The sequence below is a fragment of the Saccopteryx bilineata genome, chromosome 4 (genome assembly GCF_036850765.1).
Source record: "Saccopteryx bilineata isolate mSacBil1 chromosome 4, mSacBil1_pri_phased_curated, whole genome shotgun sequence".
Classification (NCBI taxonomy): Eukaryota; Metazoa; Chordata; class Mammalia; order Chiroptera; family Emballonuridae; genus Saccopteryx; species Saccopteryx bilineata.
In genome coordinates this window covers 229217328-229243085 of record NC_089493.1, presented here as the reverse complement: position 1 = coordinate 229243085, position 25758 = coordinate 229217328, and the positions used below count along the sequence as shown (strand labels likewise).

At 33.9% G+C, this 25758-nt stretch overlaps 1 protein-coding gene across 1 annotated transcript in view; it reads left to right on the top strand.

The window, feature by feature from the left end:
* ST8SIA4 (ST8 alpha-N-acetyl-neuraminide alpha-2,8-sialyltransferase 4) overlaps positions 1-15291 on the top strand; it is a 97708-nt gene extending 82417 nt beyond the window's left edge. The window contains exon 5 of the mRNA XM_066273903.1: positions 10885-15291. Coding sequence (XP_066130000.1) covers positions 10885-11167 — 283 coding nt within the window. The 3' untranslated portion in view covers positions 11168-15291. The remainder of the gene's footprint in view (positions 1-10884) is intronic.
* The last annotated feature ends 10467 nt before the right edge of the window (positions 15292-25758 follow it).

The following is a 25758-nucleotide window of genomic DNA, read 5'->3' as shown; positions in this document are numbered from 1 at the left end:
GCAAAGTGCAGTTTGTTAAACAACAGCTTGATTTTGTAGTACTGTTTTCACTTTCATACCCTTCCATTGAAAAGATTAGTATATTACATAAGGTAATTGTCTTAACGACTCTATTTCTGATTGTTTTATTTATTCAGAAGTACAAGACCATTCATTTTTTAAAAATCTCTACTAATGTTTTTCCATTTAGCAGCTACTTTATAAATGTGATTTATATTTTCATTCTGCTTAAAAATGTGTTGAAGTGACCAACATTAATTAAAAGTAACAAAGATAAAAGAGAGGAACATTGCATTGATTCCATTAGATAGAACTTGTATCAAATAAAGATTGACATCTGGAGGGAAAAACAAACAAGAATTTACTAACATTTCATTTGGTAAAAAATAGTTTATATCACCTTATAACTCTTCAAAGTATAAAAAATTAAAATTATCTTCTAATTAATCTTGTGGAGCAGAATTACAACAGTAGTATTTCTAGTGGCAAGTAGGTTTGGAGTTAATTCAGAGACCAAAGCCTGCATCCCTGGGATCGCCTCAGCAAGTATTCTGGGTGTTTTTTTATATATTTGTTTTTGTTTGTTCATTTTATCTGGTAACCCCTTTCTCAACATAGAATGTCCTATACTAAGTGATAAGTTTATGCCAAAGACAAGGCGATTGTCTAATGCTCAGTCTCTTCAGCATTACATCCTTTATGACAGGAATTAAAATAGAAAATAATGACCTAAGTTTGACTAGCCTCCATATCTGCTGTAATTTTGATGCTTGCTGGGAAAGCTTTAAGGAACTACCCTGAACTTGCTTATGGCTATCTTGATTCTGTTACTTCACTAGGCTTTGAGAAGAACTCTGATTATCGGCTGACAATTGTATACTTTGCTAATAAGCATTTTTACAAAAATGGATTATAAATTTCATTTTGTTGGTCCTTATTCTTCCTGAAATAGATTTTAGCACAAATTCTATCTGTAAGGTTAATGTAACCTGACTTATTGATGTAACCTAAGCATATACATTTGAAAATGGCTCAAATCAAGCTTAAATATGACCATCAGACCATTAGAAGAATTCTCTATATTTTGCTACCATAGTAAAGTGGGCTTTTATTGGGAAACTGTTATGTTGGCTGGGGAATGTGGAAGTGTAATCTCTAAATGCCTGCTAGGAATATATGTTTATGTAAAGGAAAATTTTGAATGGAAAAAGTACCACTATCATTTTTAGCTTCCAATATCCAACCAATTTTTGCTAGGCTTTGGGATTACCAACCCCCATTTTATTTTTTTATAAGAATCTGTGTCTTATGATCAATAGTTTTACTACTTTTTAATCTTAATTAGAAAATTTTAAGGTTTTCATAATTGTTGATGTTCAGAAAGCAATCTGATTTCATAAGAAAAATCATACAAAAAGAAGTTCAGCATTAACCTCATTTAACTCCTCCATCATGGTTCAAAAAACTCCCTTTCTGTGTTGCCAGTAATTCACCATTTGAACGTCACCACTTCCTCATACTGACAGTGTAGATTATCGATTTGAATTGTCCTTCAGAATTCTTTTGGGTTAATTAAGAACTATGGCATTACAACCACATTATTTTTTTCCATAACCTCCATGTACCAGTTCAAGTTTTTAAGCATTATCTTTGAAATGTCCCAAAATACAGTTAAAATCCATTTTTATACTATAATTATTTTATAATTATTTTTAAATTCTTCTTCATCAAAATCTAACTACATATGATCATGTTTTTATGTGATCCACTTAAATTTCACTTAGTTTTCTGACATAGCAAATAAAGTCTAAAAGATTCATCTGTTTATTTTATTTTTTCAGCAACGTTTTCTTTTTCTTATTTTTACTGAATTTATTGGGGTGATATTGGTTAATAAAATTATATAGATCTCAATTCCACAATCCTATAATACATCATCTGTATATTGTAGTGTTTGTTCACCACCTCAATTCAAGTCTCCTTCCCTTATTATTAATTCCCCCTTTACCTTCTTCTACATTCTTTATCCCCCTTTCTCTCCCATAATCATCACACTGTTGTCTGTGAGCTTTTTTTTCTTTGCTTAATCCCTTCACCTTTTCCATCCAACCTCCAACCCCCTTCCCCTCTGATAGCTGTCAGTCTATTCTCTGTAACTGTGAGTCTGTTTCTATTTTGTTAGCTTATTTTATTCATTAGATCAGGCATATAAGTGAAATTATATGGTACTTATCTTTCCTATATGATATCATTCTCTTTCATCAGCTTTATTTTTAAAATTATAGTGGATAGTTTAATTATTTTAGATAATCAAAAATTAATTTATTATGAATTTATAAGTACATTTTATGACCTGTAGTTATAAGTATTACAGAAAACTAGAAATAATATTAGATTTCTCAGCAAGGATGACTTTATCAAATAGCTCTATAATGTCATTGAAGGGAAATGCTGCATGTTAACTCAGATCATACATTATAAAAGTATTAGAAGTTAATAACTAGAAGCAAAACATAAAGATTACTGCTACAACTGGATGAACTTTGACATTCCTCAATCTGAACTCAGATTACTTGTGACTTTTAATAAATGAGAGTTTTAGATGTGGTGGAAACCATATTAAGAAACTCATTTTATTTGTTGGTAATTTGAAGCTGAATAAGTTTATTGGGTGTTCCCAAGATCACAGAGTTAGCTAAAGGCAAAGCAAATCTAGGACTACAGCTTTTCCAGGGATTTCTTACCATTGAGTATTGTTACTTAGAGGTTTCCAAGCCATGACTGTGCTCCATTTTATTAATACTACACTCTAAAATGCCAGCAAGAAGAAATTAAATAAACAATCATTAAGTACAGATTGTGTATCCAGCACTGTGCTAGAATGTCATGAGATAAAATAGATGTACCTGTTTTTATTATAAAATAATGTTAAACTTTTCTATTAGTATGTAGTGGAGCTATCTTCACAGAGATGCAAGTTATTTCCCCCTCTTCACTCTTTACAAATGGGGTAAAAATAGACAACTTCCTGGAAATTTTTTGGAATCAAGTTCCTTTAACTGAATTTCCTTGTACAAACTAATATTTCTTTTATCTTTTCTGAAGTCATTGGTGTACTGAAGCTGGCTTGTAGTGGCTTACAAGAACTAATTGTGCCAGCTTCTTCCATCTCACAGTTCACTGATGTCACATTAGAACCTTGAAATTAGCCATAATGGGAACATTTACACCACAGAAAGTGGCAAATGCTGCAAGTCAGTAATTGTCTCCCTAGTCAGTGTCTGCTATTAATCATTTACCGACATACCAATGTACAATGAATTGGTTGAGTAAAATTGAGCAATCTATTTTACTTCTTGAGCTATTAATTGCTCCTTCAGTGAAATAGGGATGATAATATATTCTATAGCATATATCACAGGTTTTTATGAAGTTTATATGACAGTACTTTGAAACTGAGTTTTGTGTAGGATGATTAATATCACAGTAATGAATTAACAATACATCTATACATATGGACTATGGACCTGATCAGATAAAAAGATAAAGGATGAATATCAGAGTTAAGGTCAAAGTCTGTTTCCTATACTGGACATCAAATCACATATATATTTATCTAATAAAATATAGAGATTATTGAACCTAGAGTAGTGTTCCCACTCCTTTCCCCTTGTCATTATTCCTTTATGCTTCTGATGTATTAGAGTTAAGAGATGGATAAAAACATTTTCTGTATGTAGGCTATCTAGGCCTCTGTAGAAAAGATTTTTCTATTTTCTTTTTCGAAACTACTTAATACAGACCTCTGCATACAAAGGGTTCATAGAAAAATATTATTGACACATTGACCTGTTGAGGTTACAAGTTTCTGATTTCATTTTCTTGACACTTCAAAATGCTTCTCTAAGAAATCTTATTCAAATTTGTATGGAAATCCCTACCCTTTGATATAGTGTCACTGCCTTTGGCATTTGCAATGTGGTTAAGTAAGTTATATATTGAAACTACAAAATCCTCTTCTGATTTCAAAGACTATTGAGAGTGTACTTGGGAAAAGTGAGTCCTGTATATAGGTCAGCTCTTATTTACCTTTGAATAAAACAAAAATGCCAGAAACTTTCTGTATAGAACACATCATCAACACCAGACTATTAATCACCAAAAAACTAGACAAATCTTTTATTTTGCCCCATGTGAACTCAATATTGAAAATAGTCCCAAAGATTTGCCATTTCAAGCTGAATGCTCTTAAGAAGTTAAATAAATCAGTTCCTTTTTAGATAAAAATAAAATCAGGCTCTGGCAGGGGGGCTCAGTGGTAAAGTGTTGGCCTGATATATGGAAGTCCAAGGTTCAATTCCCGGCCAGGGCACACAGGAGAAGCGCCCATCTGCTTTTCCAAGCTTCACCCTCTCCTTTCACTGTCTGTCTTCCCCTCCCGCAGCCAAGATTCCATTGGAGTAAAAGTTGACCCCAGGTGCTGAGGATGGCTCCATGGTCTCCGCCTCAGGTGCTAGAAAGATTTCAATTCCAACAGAACAATGCCCCAGATGAGCAGAGCATCACCCCCTAATGGGCATGCTGGGTGGGTCCTGGTCAGGCACATGTGGAAATCTGTCTTTCTGCCTCCCCACTTCTCACTTCAGAGAAATACAAAAATAAATAAATAAATAAATAAAGTCATAATCAGATAGATATGGGCTTAAATTTGGTTCCATCATTTACAATCTCCACAATCTTAAACTGGTTAACCTTTCCTATCCTTGGTTTCTTCCTCTGTGAAATAACATCTGTTCATAGGTTTGTGGTGAGGATTAAATGAAAACATACAAAGAAACAAACAGGAAACCTGAAACTCTTAACACTGTCTCTGGCCATTATGAATACTCAGTAACTTATTATTATAATTGTTACCTTTTAATAAATTGCTTCTGCTTTTACTCCTGGGTTTACCTCATTTGCTAAATCACATAAAATATATCATTCTATCTCTTTGTTTCCCCATACAAGAAGCAGATTTAAGATTGTAACTTTTTGCTTCCCTGGAATAATATAAGGATTAATTAATTCATGGTAGACAAAATTATTCTCAATAAGTACTGTGCTGGAAGTTTTTTTTTTTTGTTAGTTTTTTGTTTTTTTGTTTTTTAATAAATGATCCCCAACCTTAATTTTGTGGCAAGACAAATTATCTCATAGTCTTAAAAAATGTCATGAACTTTATTTACCAAAACAATTTTAAAAGAAAATTAAGTTTTATGCACTTTAAAAAAATCAATGCATGTTATGTAGCATACTACAGACTGGGACTTCAATGAAAAGATTATTTAAACACTTGAAAGAAAAATGCCAGAGATGTTCTGGTTTAATATGCCCGGGTATGACATCTTTATGTTTTACATTATATATCCTCTACATATATACTCTGCCGAAAAATGAACCAACATATTGACAAATATGTAAGACAGAACCTCTGAAAGTTTATACATATTATTTAGATATTATAAAAGAATTAGTATTGGGGATAGGGTTTAGAATTTGGATGATAAATTATAGAAAGCTAATTTTGTTATAATATCCCTAATTTTTGTAGACTTTTAGAACCAGAAGCCATGTGATACCCTAAGCAGAATCTTCCTGTAGAACCAAGCACAAAGCTCAGTTATGGAAAGGTTAAATATATGAGGAGAAATAGAAAAGACTTCTGAACCAAGAGTGCACTATGCTGTGTCCTTCATCTCATATTCCAGATAAAAGAATTTCTGGGCTCATAAATGGAAACTTTTAATGCAAATAATATTAAGTTAAAAACTGTTGGAGGGAAAAAACTATTGGCACAATAAGATTTCATACTCTTTATTCAAATTCTTCTGTAAATTTTCATGTTTAATTATCATAAGTAATATTTTAAAAATTATATTTTAGACTTTTTTTTAAATATAAACACAAATTAATATTTCTTACTTGCCAATATGTTGAGTGTGAACTCTCCCTAGTGTATTAAATTTTGTTGAATATAACATTTTTTGCTTTTATTTCTAAAATGTCAGTTGCTTGAAATAATTGTATATTTTGACTCATCAGGTGGTTATTATCTAACTTTATAATGAGATAAAAGCTAACATACTACTGGCTTTAAAATCAAGTAATTTTGAGTAACTTCTTTGCTTTGCAATATATTAAAGCCTGAAAGAAAATAAATGGAACAGAATAAGAAGGAAAGAGCAGAACAGGTCCAAAAGTGTATCAGGAAACATGCAGTTTCGCCAGGAGAGAAGATTTAAAACAGCAGTAGAATCTTATCAATGGAGAAAACCCCAAAGCCAGACAATGAAATGCTTTTGTTTCTTAAATAAGAAAATATGCTCATTGAGGTTAAATGACATGGCCTCACTTGTCCATCAGTATGTAGTTACAGAAGGTGCGAAGAGAGAGGTGAGATGTGTGAGTAGGATTGAAGGATGAGTTGTTGTGGGATATGTTGAAATTCAACTGCTACTACTACTATGTGGCAAGTTTTATGCTGTATTTTTCCACACTTAATATTCTCTTCTACGTGATCATAACAAACTCATATGTTAAATATTATTAACCTATGTCTGGGGAAATAAAATAAGTTTCCCAAGGATGCAAAAGCATTATAACACATATTCATACCATAATGTGGCCTTTGATAGCACCCTGATTCAGTGAGTAAAGGCATCCCTGGTGTTGAGTTCATCAGAAATAAAAAATGGGACTGATGAATTGGAGTAATAATAGATAAGACACCTTGCTCAGCAAGAACAGAGCTTCCATACTAGAAAGTAGTGAGTTGATTGTATTTATTTAAAATATATATATATACGTTTAATTTAACATAAAATTCAGAATGAGTTTGTTTCATACAAGATAGAGTATTACAATATTAAAGAAGAAAGAAAGGAAAGGAGGTTGAGAGGAAATTAATAATATCTGCAGTAAAACAACCTAGCTGACAAAAAATATTCTGTGTCTATAAATAATGGTAATATATTTTAATATCCAAAATGGTCAGGGAAATAAAAAGATGCTGCACATTATGACAATAATTATCTCTATATGATATATTATAGGTTATATATTTTTTTCACTTATTTTTTTCCTTTGAGTTTTCTACCAGAAACCTGCATTTATTTTATAACTTTATAAATTAATTTACTTATAAAAATAAATACATACATGGAAACTAGATTATTTCCTGACTTGAAAATATTACTAAATTTTAAGCTACAACAGATAAGAATTTGAGATAAAATTAGGCCAGCTTGCACTGAATTACAGTATGAGTAATTCATTATTTTATCAATGCAATCTTTTCAATTCAATTTTGTCCTAATTCATATTAAAAAGTTAATAGTCTATCTTTTTAAATAACTTCCTCACAACAAACTTACAGTTTTCATATGTCAGCTTGTATATAAGCAGATACTTTCAAATGTGGCTTTTAAAATTGTACTCTGGGGTTTGGCTTGTAAAGTTGACTGATATTACCTGATTATGCTAATGGAATTTAAAAAGAATATTCATTTTTGTCTTTTTCACATGTGGAATTTGTTTTTGGGAAAATAATGAATCCTGGTAACTCAGGCCTATACAATTTCAAGCATGACACTAGATTTATAATAAATATATATATATATATATTAAACTCTTACTGACTGTATTTGGAATAGCTCCTATGATTTTTTAATTTCAAAAAGTGTTATTTTTTTAATCTATTTGTTACATGCTGATGCCATTTATTAAGATCTGTTTTCTTGTGATTATTTTTAGAATTCAACAGGATAAGAGGCATTTATTTTGTGCCTTTTTTCCAAAAATGTCTTGCAAAGGTATTTTCCTTTGCAATAATTCAAATTTTTACAAGCCAAACATCATAAAACTTATTTTTTTTTCTGTTAGCATTTCCAAAGGTAAGTTTGTTGACACCAATATTTTAATTGCACAGATGAATACACAGTTGCCTGATCTGTGTTGGTGCAGTGGGTAAAGCTTCCAATTGGAACGCTGAGGTCACCAGTTCAAAACCTTGGGTTTGCCTGGTTAAGGTACATATGAGAATCAACTATGAGTTGATGCTTCCTTCTTCTTCCACTCCCTCCTTTCTCACTCTTTCTCCTCTCTCTAAAAGTAAATAACTTAATTAATTATATTAAATAAAACACAGCAAGTTTCTAAAGTATTTCTACCTATTATTTTCCAGTAAAATTCTTTGTGATCAGAATTTAGTGTTTAAAACACAATTTTTATTAATATTAATTAATATTCTAGGAAAATCCTAGAATTAAAAATTCAAATATTTATTTCCTCCACAAAAATTCTCACTGACATCACAATAAATTGAGAATTGTCACAAGAATTAAATTTTTCTATTACGTAGTTTCTGAATGTGCTGATGTTTCCATAATACTCATTTGCCTGCTCTGCATTTAGATGTCAGGTACTTCAGGTAAGAAGACAGCCTCACTAATTGTCTGTGGTATCTCATAAGGCGCCTGGATCTAAAAATGCTGAGTAATTATACATCTCTGACACCTTTTTGAAATATTTAAGCCAATAATTTTGCCTAAGCACTTCTTTCTAACGTTAGAGTTGTGTATTTGTACCACATATAGAAACTGCTTTGTTATTTTGTCTATAACCCACTATAGTTAAGTGAATTCCAGCAAATTTCATCAGAAATAAGAAATGGAAAGCATTTATTTATAATGTGATCAAGGAGTTACATTTAATGTGATCTTTATTCCCTTACAAGTAACATTATATTATTGCCTACTAGTTTTTTTTGTCATCTTACAATAAGATTAACACACATAATTTAGCAAAACCTCTGACTGCCAAACTGTTTTCAATCATTGACACTCCCTGATGGAAACACACATTTTTGAGTGAGTTTGAAATTCACCCACTTTAAAACTTTTTAGAGAAATGCATTTATTTTGGTTGAATTTATTAGGTGGGTGACACTGGTTAACATGCATTTTTTAAAAAACTAACCAACTGCAGCCTGGCCAGATGGTGGAGCAGAGGATAGAGCATCGGACTGGGACGCTGAGGACCCAGGTTCAAAACTCCAAGGTCATTGGCTTGAGCATGGGCTCATCTGGTTTGAGCACAGCTCACCGGCTTGAACCCAAGTTCACTGGCTTGAGCAAGGGGTCACTCGGTCAGCTGTAACCCCCCATTCAAGGCACATATGAGAAAGCAATCAACGAACAAGTAAGATGCCACAACAAAGAATTGATGCTTCTCATCTCTCTCCCTTCCTGTCTGTTTCTACCTGCCCCCCCATCTCTGTCACCAAATAAATAAATAAAACTAACCAACTGCATTAACTGACATTTGTAACCACACACAGATAACACTCACAAGACTTTCTTATAATAATCATTTCACATTAAGAACACCTATTTTCTCAAAGCTGTGAGAATCTTCAGTTTTCAAACTATAGTCATGAAATCTATCGTTGTCTTCTCATCATGATGTTAGCAATACGTGTGGTATGCTTTTCGCTCGTTCAGCTACCTTTGGGTTGTGAAAAAGTTCTTTGATGTTCTCTGATAATTCCTTATGAACCTTCTTTACTGAGAATAGGCTTTCTTAAAACTTGTGATAACAAAAGGTCAATAATGCATTTCACATTGTTGCTCTGACATTTCAGCCTGTGGCCTTCAGAACCCCAAGAAAAATAAAATATATAAAAGGTCAATCCTGTTTGAAGGAGTGGGACAAAGGAAATAAAAAGGGATTGATAATGACAAAGTATATATATTTTTTATTTCAGATGCATATTGAAAGTCCAATATTTTTCTGTCAAATGAATTAAAATAAAAGTTTTTTAGTTTGTTTTCATATTCAATCATCTAGGTCTATTGGTGCCCCTCTAAAAAGCTTCATAAAGTATTATTTTTAAAAGGAATTAATATGTAAAATCTAAGACAAGTATTTAAATACAGCAACAACCAGAATCATATTATCTTCCCTTTACATTTGATAGCAGGGAATGTATTTTCCTGAAATTAATAAAATTAATAAAAACAAAAGTAAAGCTCAGACATTTATTATTAGACAACTTTGAAAGCATTTTCCACATAAGATAATGAGTATCTGAAGAACTATTAGAAACCCCTTCCACACCGGAAGTGATAATTAACTTCTCAATTTGTATATATGTTTGTCAGGTGAACAAAGTGTGGCAACAATGATAGGTCTGAACATTTTGGAGTATCCTATTGCCTTTTAAAATGAATAGTACAAAATGCTTATCAGCACTGAAATACATTGTACAATTTTGCAAAGTGTTAAACTGCATAAATGGTGAACTTGTTATAAATACATTGTTTATCTTGTTGTTCTTCTATGAATTGAGGCAGTATTTTTAATTAGCCTTAATAACTTCTGACTTGGACAAGTGAAGTTTGAATAAATCTGTTAGAATAAGATTTTAAAAACTGTAGGCATAGTTTCAAATTCTCTTTTTCCAGAATTACTTAGTCATTGCCCAATTACTGTGCCTTTCACAGCATACTTAACACTTTCTGGGAAGTTTCTGCTCTGTACAGTATATAAATGTTTGCTAGTAATTTACTTTGGATACAAGATTACACAGCAATATTTACCTACATTTCAAGTCCCCTGACTAATTATATGCCATCCAAAAAAATGCAAGAAAATAGAAGATAAAGAAAAAGTGCATTAATATTCTAAATGCTTACAAAGTGTTTTCAGTAATCTTTTGAGAGTTATTCATAAAAATACTTTTTAAATTTTATTTACTTTATTTCTACATATTAAACTTGCTATAGATGGTGTTACATGTTTCTCTAAATTCTTTTTCTCTTTGTTTGTATGTGTTTTTTCCAGTTACTGGCTGACAAACAAAGTTCCCATCAAAAGACCCAGTACAGGTCTCCTCATGTATACACTCGCCACAAGATTCTGTGATGAAATTCACTTGTATGGATTCTGGCCATTCCCTAAGGATTTGAATGGAAAAGCCGTCAAATATCATTACTATGATGACTTAAAATATAGATACTTTTCTAATGCAAGTCCTCACAGAATGCCATTAGAATTCAAAACATTAAATGTGCTGCATAATAGAGGCGCTCTGAAACTGACAACAGGAAAGTGTGTAAAGCAATGAAGTACATTTGAAAACAGACAAACAAACTGAATATGCACTTCTTTTCTGAAGATGCTTCCTAAGATTTGAAAGTAGGATCCAAAACAAGACTGGGTTTCAGCATCGACCAATTACCTGAAAGGTGATAAAGAACATTCATGAGAACTCTACTACTAGCTGATGAAATACCTGCAAAGTGCTCTAAAAATTAAATATTTTGACTTCAAGGGTCCTTGTAAGTGCCACTTCCACAAAGAACACAGTTTGAATGTATAATCAGTAGTGTTTACAAGATCCAACAATGCACTTGTCATTAGTTACTAAAGCAGAGACGTTCGTTCATCACTGTCGGGCTGCCCCAGCAATGCCAAGCACATGAAAGGAGGAACCCAGGAACACAACTGAGCCCTTGGGGAAATTAACCATCCTTGTCAGCAGATATGGAGATGGAAACTAAGCAGTGAGATTCATAAGATTAAACAACTCAAGTAAATGCCTTCAGTCAGGACTCTGAGTCTGATCATTAATCTTACATTTCTGTTTTGTTTATCTTAAATCTTTTGTTTTGGGTATTAGGGTGCTTAGAAATCTTTTCTAAGACCAATTTGAATGAGATAAGTAACCTTCAAGTAATTATTTTTAAGGTTCTTAAATTTTTAAGAGCACTCACACAATGACTTCATAAAAAAGTTTAATTTTACACAACTCTAAACCTCCAGAATTGTTTTCCAGTGGTGTAGAAGGTACCTGCTAATCTGAACCGTGCAGTAATCTTGACCATTCTAAAGCAAAGATATTCTATGTCACCGGAGATGGTAACATTAGCTGAAAAAAACACAAAAAACTTTTGGTACCAAAGAAAATACTGATGTTTCTACACAACAAACCATTCTTATTTCATGAAAATAACAGTGTGTTATTCTACTAATCTGAAAGTTATCTTTAGATATTTTAAATTTACCAAACTCAAAATTTATTTTTATTTGAAGGAAGACTTCCACAGGTTTTACAATTTATAATAATTTTGTGGAAGCATTTTCCCATTTAGAATAAATGTTTGACTGAATAGGGCTGAAATGTGACTTTCAATTCTTTGATATCCCCCTTATTCAAATGGAAATATTGGCATGCTCTTTATATCATAGTTAAATTTTCTTGGTTCAAAAATAACATGACTAACAGAGTGTTGTTTTCATAACAGAGATGATTCATTTTAAGAGTTTAACAATGAAACTATGTCAGTATTTTGCACTTTGAATGAATTAAATTGACCAATATTTTTACTGTGGTTAAATTTATTCATGTTGTCATATAATGTGTTTTCAAAGAAGCACATGAAATAGTAATAAAGTGATTTAAAATGTTTTAGCATATAACAGATTTGACCAATAGGCCTATTTGCTGGGAACTTATTCTAGGTAATTCTGATTGTAAATTGTTTCTTTTGAAAGCAGAAGTGCTGTTTTCCCACTTCTACTCTTGGCCTGAAACAACTTAGATGACTTCCTGTTTCTTGGGCAAGGTGGTCTGTAGCATGCAGACTATGTATGTTTGGTTTTTTAGGGAAGACAGTCTGAGAAAAGGATAAATAGCATGGAGAATGTATATGTTTGTTATCATGAAAAAGGATATCCACAGAAGTACAGTTCTCAATATATTAATGTATGTGGTATTGTTTTAAAAATATGGTTGAACTGTGTCATATAGAGAGTGTTTTTCTGAGAGTTCATATGTCTCTTAGAAAACAAAGTAGAATGCATAAAAGATGCAAAGATAAAAATGGGTAGAATATAATGTACTTTTATCCTTAACCTCTTATCTATTGGAAATTTAAGAAGAATTAGACATGTTTTGAATATAAATTTGAAAAATCTGATTGACTCTATAAATCAAAGGTAAGAGGTGATTTGTTTACTGAACCTTAATTTTGACTATTTGCAAATAAGTTGTTTGAGTAGCCTTTAATTTAAATTCAATAGAAATTTTGAAGTCACAGGTAAATTCTTATAGATAAAATTCATTTCAGAACTCATGCAAAATTTGTCTTAAAAAGCAGCAGCAAGGTAACTTGCCATCCTTACTACATTTTCAACAAATGTGTTTAAACAATTTTAAGGCCACACAAAAGCATCCCAGCCACTCACTGTTCTGTGCATTGAAGTTGATCTCATAGATGCATTGAGTAGTGCCTTTTCAGCTTCACATTGCTTTGTTACTGTAGGCTTTGTGTTCACTAAATACGTTGCCCAGTTTTGAAAATGTTCAGCATATAAAAAGGGCTTCAGTATCAACTGAGACTACTTTTGTTCATCTCAGGGAACTTTCAATACTCAAGAATGAATTCAATTAAAGGCATTTAGTATTCAAAGAATGCAAACTGAACATGATCATCTCATTCCTTATCGTATAACATTCCATCCCCCCTGCCATACACATACTTCAAGATCTACTGTGACCTTCCTACAGGGTTAGGCAAGATCACTGAAGGCTAACAGCAAGAATAAGAAAAAAAATTGAGATTTAGCTAACAAGGGAGCAAAAAGGATCATGATAAAATCAAATTATAATTACAAACTTGAAGTATCTTGAGGATTCTTTTTCTTTTGTACTATTATGTGTTCACAACTTTAGTTTTATTTCTTTTTCACAATTTAACCATGTACCTGGCAATGCTCAAGTAGGTGATTATAAAATATTTCTGTGCTTTAGAGAACATGGTTGTTACTGTGCTGTTGACATAAATAGGCTGGAAACATTTTCACCATTATTCCCCATCCTTTTTTATACTTGATATTAAGTTGTTGGAATAAAAAAAAAAAAGAATGAGTCAGTTACAGAAAACCTATTGCCTAGCTTTTCTGGACAAATCTACTTATTCAGACCACAGGACTGACAAAATTACTGTGGAAGTTTTTCTATCTGAAAGAAGGTGCTGGGCATTCAAGTGTATCATATGGAATGTATATCAATTGCTAGTGGGAATTTCTACCTAGATGCTTTCAGAAGCAATTTATTTCAGTAATGCTATGCTTGCATTGGTGGTCTAGTGGTGAACATAGCTGCCTTCTATATGCTATGGGTAGTGTACATACCAACTAGTTGTTAAGGTACTACGCAGGAAAAGGGTAAACAAAATAATTTATTTCTATTTGAGCCAGTTAGTCACAATGCATACACTGTGGTATTTGGCTCATCAAAGCTTTGTTTTCACGTAGTAACAAAATAATTTATTTCTATTTGAGCCAGTTAGTCACAGTGCACACAATGTGGTATTTGGTTCATAAAAGCTTTGTTTTTACCTGGTTATTGTTGGGAGTAGCTATAATTGTGGAAGGGGTGTAGGAAGAATAAATAGAGTTAGTTGTTACCTCTACAATTTTAAAATTTCCCTATCAGACTTTAATCAATATACCAATGTTTTAAAAGTTGAATGAGAGGAGGTTATTGTTTGTATTTAATGAAAAGAAATCCAAATAAAGACCACCTAGAAATAGATATTTTATTATATATGTGCTATAATATATCTATATAGTACAAATAGACATGTGTGATGCATATATAAAATGCTATATATGTGTGTTCGTGTGTATATGCACTGGGTCTGTAATATACACACATTAGATTCGTGTTACGCGCTAATGTCATCAGGGGCAGCACTGTGAAGCACTCTAGAGATAAGACCACGTTAGAGTAAAGAAGTTCTTTTGAGACTTCAGTTACTAATCTGCTTTATCTACTTTATAACTTAATTCTATGTTGTTCATACCTACAGTTACAGTAAGGGTCTAGTCTGTCCAAATCTTTTAAAAAAACAAACAAAAATTAAAAATTAAAAAAAAAATAAAGTCTTCAAGCTGGCAGTGTATTTGAATTGCAGTTTTCAGATTGTGGCTTCAGCCCCCTGCACCCCGAGTCACCTATTTAAATAGCACCTTTTAATAGACACTGTTTCTTTGTGTAGGCAAAAGCACAAGTGGTTCAAATGTATATAGCAAGAGAAGTTTACAGAGATATAGCATTGCTGCACAGAATAATTGCTACTGGATATTTCTTACATAATTTGTGGAATTGAAAGATGAGGTTTATTCTGTCAAATTCATTCTGTTCAACACTGTTTCCCTATTGTTTATGTAAGCAATTTGGTGTTCCAGTTTTATCATTTGTAAAATTGTAAAATAAATTAAATCTGTTTTTTCAATTTTTCTCGTATTTCTTATATCCAAGCTCTCAGTTTTACTTTGCACATCACTATTAGGCCATACCTTTTTTTTTTTTTTCTATTCAGTGAGAGGAGGGGAGGCAGGGATAGATTCTCACATGCAGCCCTCCCAGGATCCACCCAGCAAACCCACTAGGGAGTGATACTCTGCCCATCTGGGGTTATTACTTTGTTGCTCAGCAAGCAAGCCCTTCTAAGCACCTGAAGCAGAGGCCATGGAGCCATCCTCAGCACCTGGGACCAACTCACTCTAGTCAAGCCATGGCTGCAGCAAGAGAAAAGAAAGAGAGAAAGAAGTGAGAGGGAGAGGGGGAGAGAAACAGATGGTTGCTTCTCCTGTGTGCCATGACTGGGAATCAAACCCAGGACATCCACATGCCAGGCTGATGCTCCACCACTGAGCCAACTGGCTAGGGCCAGGCAATAGTTTTTAACAAGCTTTAGTTGTTGTTTTTGCTTTTCCTGTTTCTCAGCCATTGGCAATCTGAAATTTATTCTAAAGTGTATGTGTGAGACTATGAACAAAATCAAAAGTCCCATGAATATCAGGAAATCTTTAACAATTTTATGTGTGGTGTGTTCTGTTTATAGTTGAATGAATGAAATGTTACACAAGTTATAGTCATTTCTTTTCAATTTATAGTCCTTCTGACTGCTGTTAGTCACTACAGCTTCATGGCTGGAGAGGCTAAAGGCTTTTTATACACCGCATATTCTTTTTTTTTTTTTTTCATTTTTCCAAAGCTGGAAACAGGGAGGCAGTCAGACAGACTCCCACAGGCGCCCAACCGGGATCCACCTGGCATGCCCACCAGGAGGCGATGTTCTGCCCCTCTGGGGCGTTGCTCTGCTGCAACCAGAGCCATTCTAGCGCCTGAGGCAGAGGCCACAGAGCCATCCCCAGCGCCCGGGCCATCTTTGCTCCAATGGAGTCTTGGCTGCGGGAGGGGAAGAGAGAGACAGAGAGGAAGGAGAGGTGGAGAAGCAGATGGGCGCTTCTCCTGTGTGCCCTGGCCGGGAATCGAACCCAGGACTCCCGCACGCCAGGCCGACGCTCTACCGCTGAGCCAACCGGCCAGGGCCTACACTGCATATTCTTAAGGATGCTCTTTGATTTGGGATTTCAATTGCTAGTACATTCACTTGCTACTGTTTGCAGTTCACCTTCCAGGAGATGATTCTGGAAAACTACATGTTTAAATCTCCTTTCATGGCTTTCTATAACTGGTTAGTCTATGTTTTCATACTTTCACTATTTTTCCCAGAAATTATTACATAAGTTCCCTTTTAATATTCTGCAATTTTGAAACATTTGATGGACACCAACAGAAAACCATTGACAAGGGTTAATCAATATATATCTTACTCATATTTACATAATTACCTTCCAATTTAAAAGATTCATATACTAAGGGTCATTTCTATCTATTCTGGGGATTTAAACAAATCTTACTATAAATTTATGAAATTGATATTGAAAATATCCAGGTAATACACATTAGATTAAATGAGAGGCTGTGTGACTTTTGAAGGTCACATAGTTCAGAAGCAAGAGAATCAGGATTTGAACCCCAGTGGTCAGCCCGACTTCAGTGTTCACTGTCTTACCCATCATGTTTTGATGCTGCCTTTTAAAACTGGCAAGGAGTTCCCTGGGAAAAAAATTCCTTAAGTTTACAAATAAAGTATGTTTTAATGAACACAGATCAAAATATAGGTACATACATATAGGAGGAGGGATATATAATTTAAGCTTTAGGGCAACGTAATAGGTGATCCCTTCCCTAAGTAGAACAATCAACTGTAATGACAAGCTGTGCGCCTCTAGTTCAGTGGCTCTCCCCCTTGATGGTGCTGCATAAACACTGCTAATTACTGATTCAAATTTTTTTTTATGTTTTTTATACAAGCTGAATTGCACTTATGTTAGAATCTGATGTTTTGATGTTCCTGTCCTGGTGCAGAAACGGACATAGGCAACAAGGTGGTCGAGGACTTCCATGACAGCCGATGACCACCTACCGACTCACACTTCCTCAGTGTGCCCTGCTGACCCGGCCACCCTGCCCTCTCTCGGGTCGTCTCCTCTCCCCAGGACCTGCTTCGGACTCCAGGCTGATGGCCGACAACTGTACTGACTGGTGTTCAGTGTATTTCCTATCTCACCCCGGAGCACTCAGACTCTACTGTTGGTGGTGTGCCCTTCTGAGAGTATTATTTAGCAGTTTCTACTGAAATGAACGTATACATACCCTTCAGCCCAGCAATTTCACTTCTAACTCTTTTCCTGCAAATAGAGAGCAAGTATATATATTCATGGGACTAGAATAGGGGGAATAAGATTGTGGTTGGGGTAAGGGTAAAGGAAGGGTGAGGTTTTTGCTTCTAACTCTAGGTTTAAATTTTATTTAAACTTTTTAAAATTAAAAAATAATAATTTATATGTTGTGTAGATTTAAAAAAAATTAAACAAAGAGCAGTATCACCTGGAAAAAAAAAAGAATCTGATGTTTTGTATCACAAATTTATTACATTACAGCTATTTTAAAGTCTAATTGTGAGATTCCTATAGAAATATTTTGATTGAATTTGGGTGTTTGTTCACCTCTTTTAGCAGCTTTTTACAGAAATATCTTAAGGTTGAACTTCTATAGATAGCTAAACTGATCAGTTTTATATCAATTTTTAAAAAAACTAATTTCCCTATCTTTTCAGAAATGTATATAACTTTATCTCCAAAGAAAGGAGACAGCTTAATGACTCCCTTATATACTACCTTCATTGTGCACAAGCCTATGAAAGTAAAACAAACAAACAAACAAACAAAAACTCAGATATGGAAATAAAAGTATAATTCAATCCATTCCCAAAAGATAGATTTCTGTCACTTTGTTGCTTCATATCTGACATCTCAATAAATATGTATGTGAAAAAATTGAATGCCAATATTAATATCTTCCCCCTTTTTTTCTTGCTTTCAGATTGCTAATTTCTTATTCAATCATCAAAGTAAAATTTCTCAAGTAAACACGAGATAATAGTGTCCAGAACATGCTCTACAAAAATAACAATTTTGAATAACATTTAATAATTCTTGAATAACAATCTTGTATGTCTCATTTAGATATTCAGAAAATGCATTAGCATAAGAAACATATATGAGAACTTTAGCAATAAAGAAAAAAATTATTGTTTTTAAAAAGTCATAATTTTGTACGTAACTTCTGTGGAGTATAAAATTATGTTCTACAGACCCTACTTGGAAAAACACTTCTGAATATAACAAACAATACGAGATAAAGTAAGAGCTGCATTTAGAAAGGCTGAAGCTGACTTTATTCAGTGTTGTCTTTTTGCATAGACCAAAATATTTTCTTAATATTTTTTCAAATATGAAACTAATTTAAACTAATGCTTATTCTCTAAACTTTTTATATTATTTTACACTAATAATTATTCTAAAATGTTAATCATACCATGGCTAAATTCCTAAGAGCAGTTCCTCCCAAAGCTACATTTTATTGCTTATTGTAAGCGATAGCACAAATTTGATAGCATTAAAACATTAACAACACAGGAAGGAAACACATACAATGACGTGCTAATTTTCATTTCTAGAACAACTCAGTATATTACAGTAAGCTTTCTCTCTGCTCTCCGTCCAGCCTAGCTTCCTTACCTCCAACCTCCCATCACCACACAGATGGGCTGTCTACGAGCACATCTGCCAGCGCTGCCACAGTGTAAACATGCTCAGCTGGTAGCAGATGTTTTCCAGGAGAGATTGCTATCACTGGAGTTGTTCTGCTTTGGATTCTATGTTAGCTGATCTCCATGATTGCGCATAAGGTCACTGTGTTCAAATAGATCATTTGTCTCTCAGGTACAGAACATAACAGGGTAGATGCAGGCTCAACTGTTCGGTATTAACTATGTGATATATGCAGAAATGCCTCTGAAAACTCTCCTAATAAATCATAATTTAAAAAAATATATATGAGCCTTTATAAGAATTTTTTGCTGAGCACTTCAAAGGTAAAACATGGGCTTAAAAAATAAATAAATGTACTCTCTGATTTTCTATGGTCATTATTGCAATGGTTAGTGTTCTTGTGAGTTGTTTTAATAGTTATCTGTATTCATAGTTCTCAATCATACTTTATATCAATATACTAAGCATTTATTTATGGGATAATTTGATTTAATTCTAAAAATACTGATGGAATGTTTTTCTTATGTAAGTTTATCAGCTCATTTAATATGAATATATTTGAAATTTCCTGATGGTATATAAAATTTAAAAACACTTTATCTTACAAATGGTTACATTTACTTAGCATTTATAAAGTAATCCTACCTACTAAGCTTTCAATTACATGAGAAATACCTTTCCTCATGGTTATCAAAATTTAGATAGAAAGGCATGCAAGAAAATAAATAATCGTATCGTTTGGTGACAATATTCTATTTCTAGAGTGCTAGGGGAGCATAGAGAGTCAGGGGAACATACAGGAAGCCAGCCAGAGGACACAGGCTACACTGAGCATGGCTTGTGTTCAGGTAGCAAGCACTCCATTAAGAGTGAAGACCCTAATAACACTATTGAGATTTTGATTATTTTGTAATAATCTAATCACTAAGGTATGAGAAACCATTATCTTCAAAAACTGAAATAGCCAACAATCCTTGCTTATAAAATTACACAGTTTTTACCCCTGCTCCTGACCATACTTCTCCTGAATCACTGTTGAATTATAAGTTTAAATAAAACTGAAGTCCACCCTAAACCAAGTGCTTACCATCAAGACCACGTAATTGCAGACCTATTGAAATTATCCATGGCACAAGACTCTTTTTCCAAATATCGGTCTTAGTATTTACTTTGTGCTTCCAGCTAAAAGAAATGCACCATAAAAATATTTTTCTGTACTCGCTTACAAGTAATGACTTTTAAAACTGACCTACTTCTGTCACTTCAATACATGTAACCAAATTTTCATAACTTTTATATTTGATTTTGAGATGACCCGGAATCTGAAAATTTACCTACCCAAACTTTCTAAGATAGAGAATATGAACCTTCTGATATTATTTTTCATTCAACAATTACAACTTCTCTCTCCTTTGCCAACTCTTTTTTTATAACTTTTATTAATTAATTCATTATTTTAATATTCAATGAGAGGAGGGGAGGGAGAGAAAGACTCCTGCATGCACTCCAGGAATTCCACCCTGCAAGCCCACTACAAGGCAATGCTCTGCCCATCTGGGGTGTTGCTCGGTTGCTTAGCAACAGAGCTCTTTTTAGCACCTGAGGCAGAGGCCATGGAGCCATCCTCGGAGCCCAGGGCCAATTTGCTCCAACTGAGCCATGGCTGCAGGAGGGAAAGAAAGAGAGAAAATTGAGAGAGGGGAGAGGTGGAGAAGCAGATGGGTGCTTTTCCTGTGTGCCCTGACTGGGAATGAAATCAGGACATCAACACTGTGGGCCGATGCTCTACCACAGAGCCAACCAGCCAGGGCACCAGCTCCTTCTTTTATATTATCTAAAATATATATCTTTAAGATTTTCTTTAGTCTTCTTTTATCTCCACTCTAGAGATCTTATCTATTCTGATGCTTTGCAAACTGGCAGACACCTGGATAAGCAAAGATAATAATAAAATTAAGGAATCTATTCATAGAAGAATGCACACATATATGTCATATACATAATTCAGTGTCCCTTAAAAACACAGCTCAAACATTTTAATGCACATAGTCTACTAGGCAAATGCTTCTAGGAAGCATAAGTGAGGAACTAAGGTACCCATAGATTGAATATCTGGGTTCCTCCAAAATTCATGTTGAAACTTGATCCCCAAAGTGATGGTATTTGGAAGTAGGACTTTTGTGAGCCAGTTAGGTCAAGAAAATGGAGCCCTCTTAAATGAGATTAGTGCATTTATAAAGAACCCCAAATTGCTGCTTTGCCCCCTTCACTATCTGAAGACATAGCAGGAAGATAACTGACTTTGAACCAGGAAGCAGGCTCTCTCCAGACACCAAATCTGCAGGTGGCTCAAATTTTGCTCTTCACAGCATCCAGAACTTACTGTTTAGCCACCTAGTCTATTATATTTTGTTATAGCAGACTGAATGGACTAAGACATAGGAGAACTATAATAGGAAAGGAGAGAAAACCTAAATAAAGATTTTTTTTAATTGACTTGCTCTGTGGACCCTGGGTGCCCAATCCCACTTGGACTGAGCAAATTTTTATTAGGGATCTCAGGGTTCAAAGGTTGTAAAGAGGAAGCAATTATACATCAGATCCTTTCCTCAGTGAGAGTTTCTTTATGAGTCATAAATTCCCAGAACTTCTTCTGACTTCTAAACTAGCCCCCACAGGTATTTCAAAGCATAGCCCAGAAAAGCACCCAAGCAGTATGTAAGACAGACAAGGCAGATTGACAGGGACACTGTCAGCATTTTGTTTGCTGAATTTTGTTTGCTGACTGGAATTAGAAGTGAAGCAGAAAAAACGGAGGTAGTGCACATGTTTAATATGGTCATTTTAGTGCACCATTTGCATAGGTTTGTGGCCTCCATAATTCCAATCTATAACAAACTCTCTAAATTATTAGATTGTTATAACTTTACAGGAGAATTTGTATAAGAGGATTAGTTTGGCAACTATAGCCCTTTCAACTGTGAATCATTTCGAGTCATAAATTGTTATTCAGCACCTCCTTTTACAGAGACCCCTCACTTCGGCTAGTATGGATTTCCTGCCTAAGAGTAACCCAAATTCTCAAGAAGTGTGAGCACTTAGTTGACTTGTCTGTGGTGGATCTTATTCCTACAATTGTCCACTCAGATTTATTTCTGGACACTTGAGCACCAAGAGACACCTAGTGAAGGTTTTGAGACTCAGCCATACTCTTCTTTTCCCCATAGTGTATCACCAACTCTAATTTGTTTACTCCTACCAGGAGTAACTCTTTTCCTTGCCTATTGGCTTCCTGGTATAAGCAGCCCAATTTGATAAGGTAGTAATCTTAGCTTCAAGTTCAGTGAAATCTTTATTGTGTCTCTTCGAAGAAACATTTCCCCAGGACTTGTTATCTAACAGAGTCTAAATTGTAAGTATAGGAAACACAAATTTTCAAAATGGATTGACAGGAAAAATGGGAAGAGAAGCCAATGGTACTATTGTTACTTGGTTATGAAACTAGTATTCTAGATATTAGGAACATAGCATGGTGTATTGGCCATTACTTTAATGAATATTACACACCATAAAGGCCAGCACACAGATGCATGGTGCCATGACTCTGAGCTGTTTTTTTTACTGAGTAGTTAAGGAGTCATTCCTTTACCACATTATGTTAACACTTTGTGGTGATAAGGTGTGTAATGAGACAAGTAGATTCACTCCATAGTTATAGTAATGCATTTATTGCCTCACTTTGTTTGCCATAAAATTGTCTTATTAGTCTGAGGAAATTGGCGGGATCCCATTCCAGTGAATTAGGGATTTTGTAAGAATCTGATGGTGAGGCTGGCAAAAGTATTATGTATAGGAAAGAAAATATATGTCCAGAATTATGTCAGTTCTGGTAAGATTAAATGGCAGCCTTTGCCAGGGTTGAAAATGTCTAATTGGAAAAGGTCAAAGAATTTTACTTTCTATCATGCTTCCAAATTGTTCAACTTGAATTGGTACCATTTTGAGGGCCCACATTGGTTGCTGTCATTGACAGATTGCACATTCAGCTATGGCAATACCTAATCCAGCCTTGGTGAAAGGGAACTCACATTGTTAGGTCTATGAATAGTTCCATTTAGCCTCCATGGATAACCTGTTCACGAGCTTCTTGTGAAACAGCTTGTGCTTGCTGAGAAGTAAGCTTACTGACATCAGTAGTAAAAGTGATCTTGTTCCCTTAGGTTGTTGAAATTCTCTTTTGTAATAGAGGATTTCTGTCTCTTTCAGACCTTAATGTGAGGCACAATAATCCACAAACTGTGCCTCCTCCAAAATCAGTTTGCATATAATACTCCAGACTTTCTTTTTTCTCGCTTCCAATCTTTGTCTTTTTAGTTCCCTATTCAACTAGTCAAATCATTTGCCAGTTTGATACAAAGTGAATGACCAAAGAGACTACTTCCAACTCTGCTCACTACAGTCCTATAGGACCATACCTGAATTAGGCGAAAGTACAACAGGTGAACATTTTCAACTTACATCAATCCATTAAGCTGACCCATTTGAGAACCAAACCTAAATTTTCCTTCTGTCACTTGGTAGTAGATGACCTCCCCCTGAGAGGTCATAGATGTGAGCTAATGGATAAACAATGGTCCAATATTAGTGATTGGCATGGAATTTGGACCACATAATTGTGTAACTTATGTGCATCCTAGAATGACATAGACCTCATTGTCACCCAGAGAATTTAGATGGTATACTGGTGCCACATAACCAGTATAAGAGAAACAAGGAAAATTGGATTGAATGGCTATTGTTAAGCATCATAACTGATGTCCTAGAAAAATATATAAAAAGTTATTGCTAATTAAAAGGCAATATTGAAAAGCAATATAATACAGAGAACAAACTGATGGTTGTCAAATGGGGGCACTGGATGGTTGAATGAAAATGTAAAGAGATTAAGAAGTAGAAATTGGCAGTTACTAAATAGTCATGAAGATGCACAGGACAGGATGTAAAATACAGCCAATAATATTGTAGTAGATATGGATGGTGCCAAGTGGGTATAAAACTTATTGGTTGATTACTGCATAAGTTAAATATATTCCTAAACACTTTATTTTTTTGTAATATGAAGGGGATTTCCTAATTGTTTCCTTAATTCCTTTTTCTGACAGTTTATTATTGGTGTATAAAAATGCCTCTGATTTCTGAATTTTAATTTAAATCCTGCTACCTCACCAAATTTATTTATCAGGTCTAAGAGGAGTTTTCTGACTGAAACTTTAGGTTTTTCTGTGTATAGTATCATGTCATCAGCAAATAATGGAAATTTTACTACTTCCTTTCCAATTTGGATGCCTTTTATTTCTTCTTTTCTAATTGCTGTGGCTAGGACTTCCAGAACTATATTGAATAAGAGTGGTGAAAAGGGACACCCTATATTGTTCCTAATCTTAAGGGGATTGCTTTTAATTTTTGCCCATTCAGTATAATGTTGGCTGTAGGTTTGGCATATATGGTATTTATTATATTGAGATATGTTGCCTGTATTCCCACTTTGCTGAGAGTTTTTATCTTAAATGGGTGCTGAATTTTATTCAATGCTTTTTCTGCATTTATGGATAGGATCATGTTATTTTTATCCTTCATTTTGTTTGTGCAATGAATCATGTTTATTGATTTGCAAATATTGTACCAGAATTGCCTCCCTGGAATAAATCCCATTTAATAATGATGTACAATCTTTTTAATGTATTGCTGGATCTGGTTTGCTAATATTGTGTTGAGAATTTTAGCATCTATGTTCATCTGCAATATTGGCCTACAGCTTTCTTTTTTGTAGTATCTTTACCTAGTTTTGGCATGAGGATAATTCTTGCCTCATAAAATGAGTTGGGAAGAAATCTTCCCTCCTCTTGAATTTTTTGGAATAACTTGAGAAGAATAGGTGTTTGTTCTTCTTTGAGTATTTGATAGAATTTGCTTGTGAAGCCATTTGGTCCAGGACTCTTGTTTCCTGCAAGTTTTTTGCTGTTTTAATTTCATTTATTGTAATCAATCTGCTCAAGTTTGCTGATTCTTCTAGATTCAGTTATGGAAGATTATTTGTTTCTAGGAATTTACATCCATTTCACAAAAGTTGTTCAATTAATTGGCATATAGTTTTCCACAGTGTTTCTTTACAATCCCTTGTATTTCTGCGATGTCAGTTGTTACTTTTTTTCACTTCTAATTTTATTTATTTTGGTCCTGTCTCTTTTTTTCTTGATGAGTCTAATTAAAGATTTGTTCATCGTGATTACCTTTTCAAAGAATCAGCTCTTGGTTTCATTGATCTTTTGTATTGTCTTTTTAGCCTCTATGTCATTTATTTCTGCTCTGATATTTATTATTTTCTGCCTTCAACTTCCTCTGAACTTTATTTGTTGTTCTTTTCCTAGTTCTTTTAGGTGCAGGGTTAGGTTGTCATAAGAGCTTTGTCTTAAGGTATGCCTGTAATGCCATGAACTTTCATCTCAGAACTGCTTTTGCTCTATCCCATAGATTTGGGGTTGTTGTATGCTTATTTTAATTTGTTTCAAGGAAACTTTTTATTTATTCCTTGATCCTGTTGTTAGCCCATTCATTATTTAATAACATGCTCTTTAGCTTCCAAGTTTTTATATGTTTTTCAGTTTATGTATTGTAGGTGTT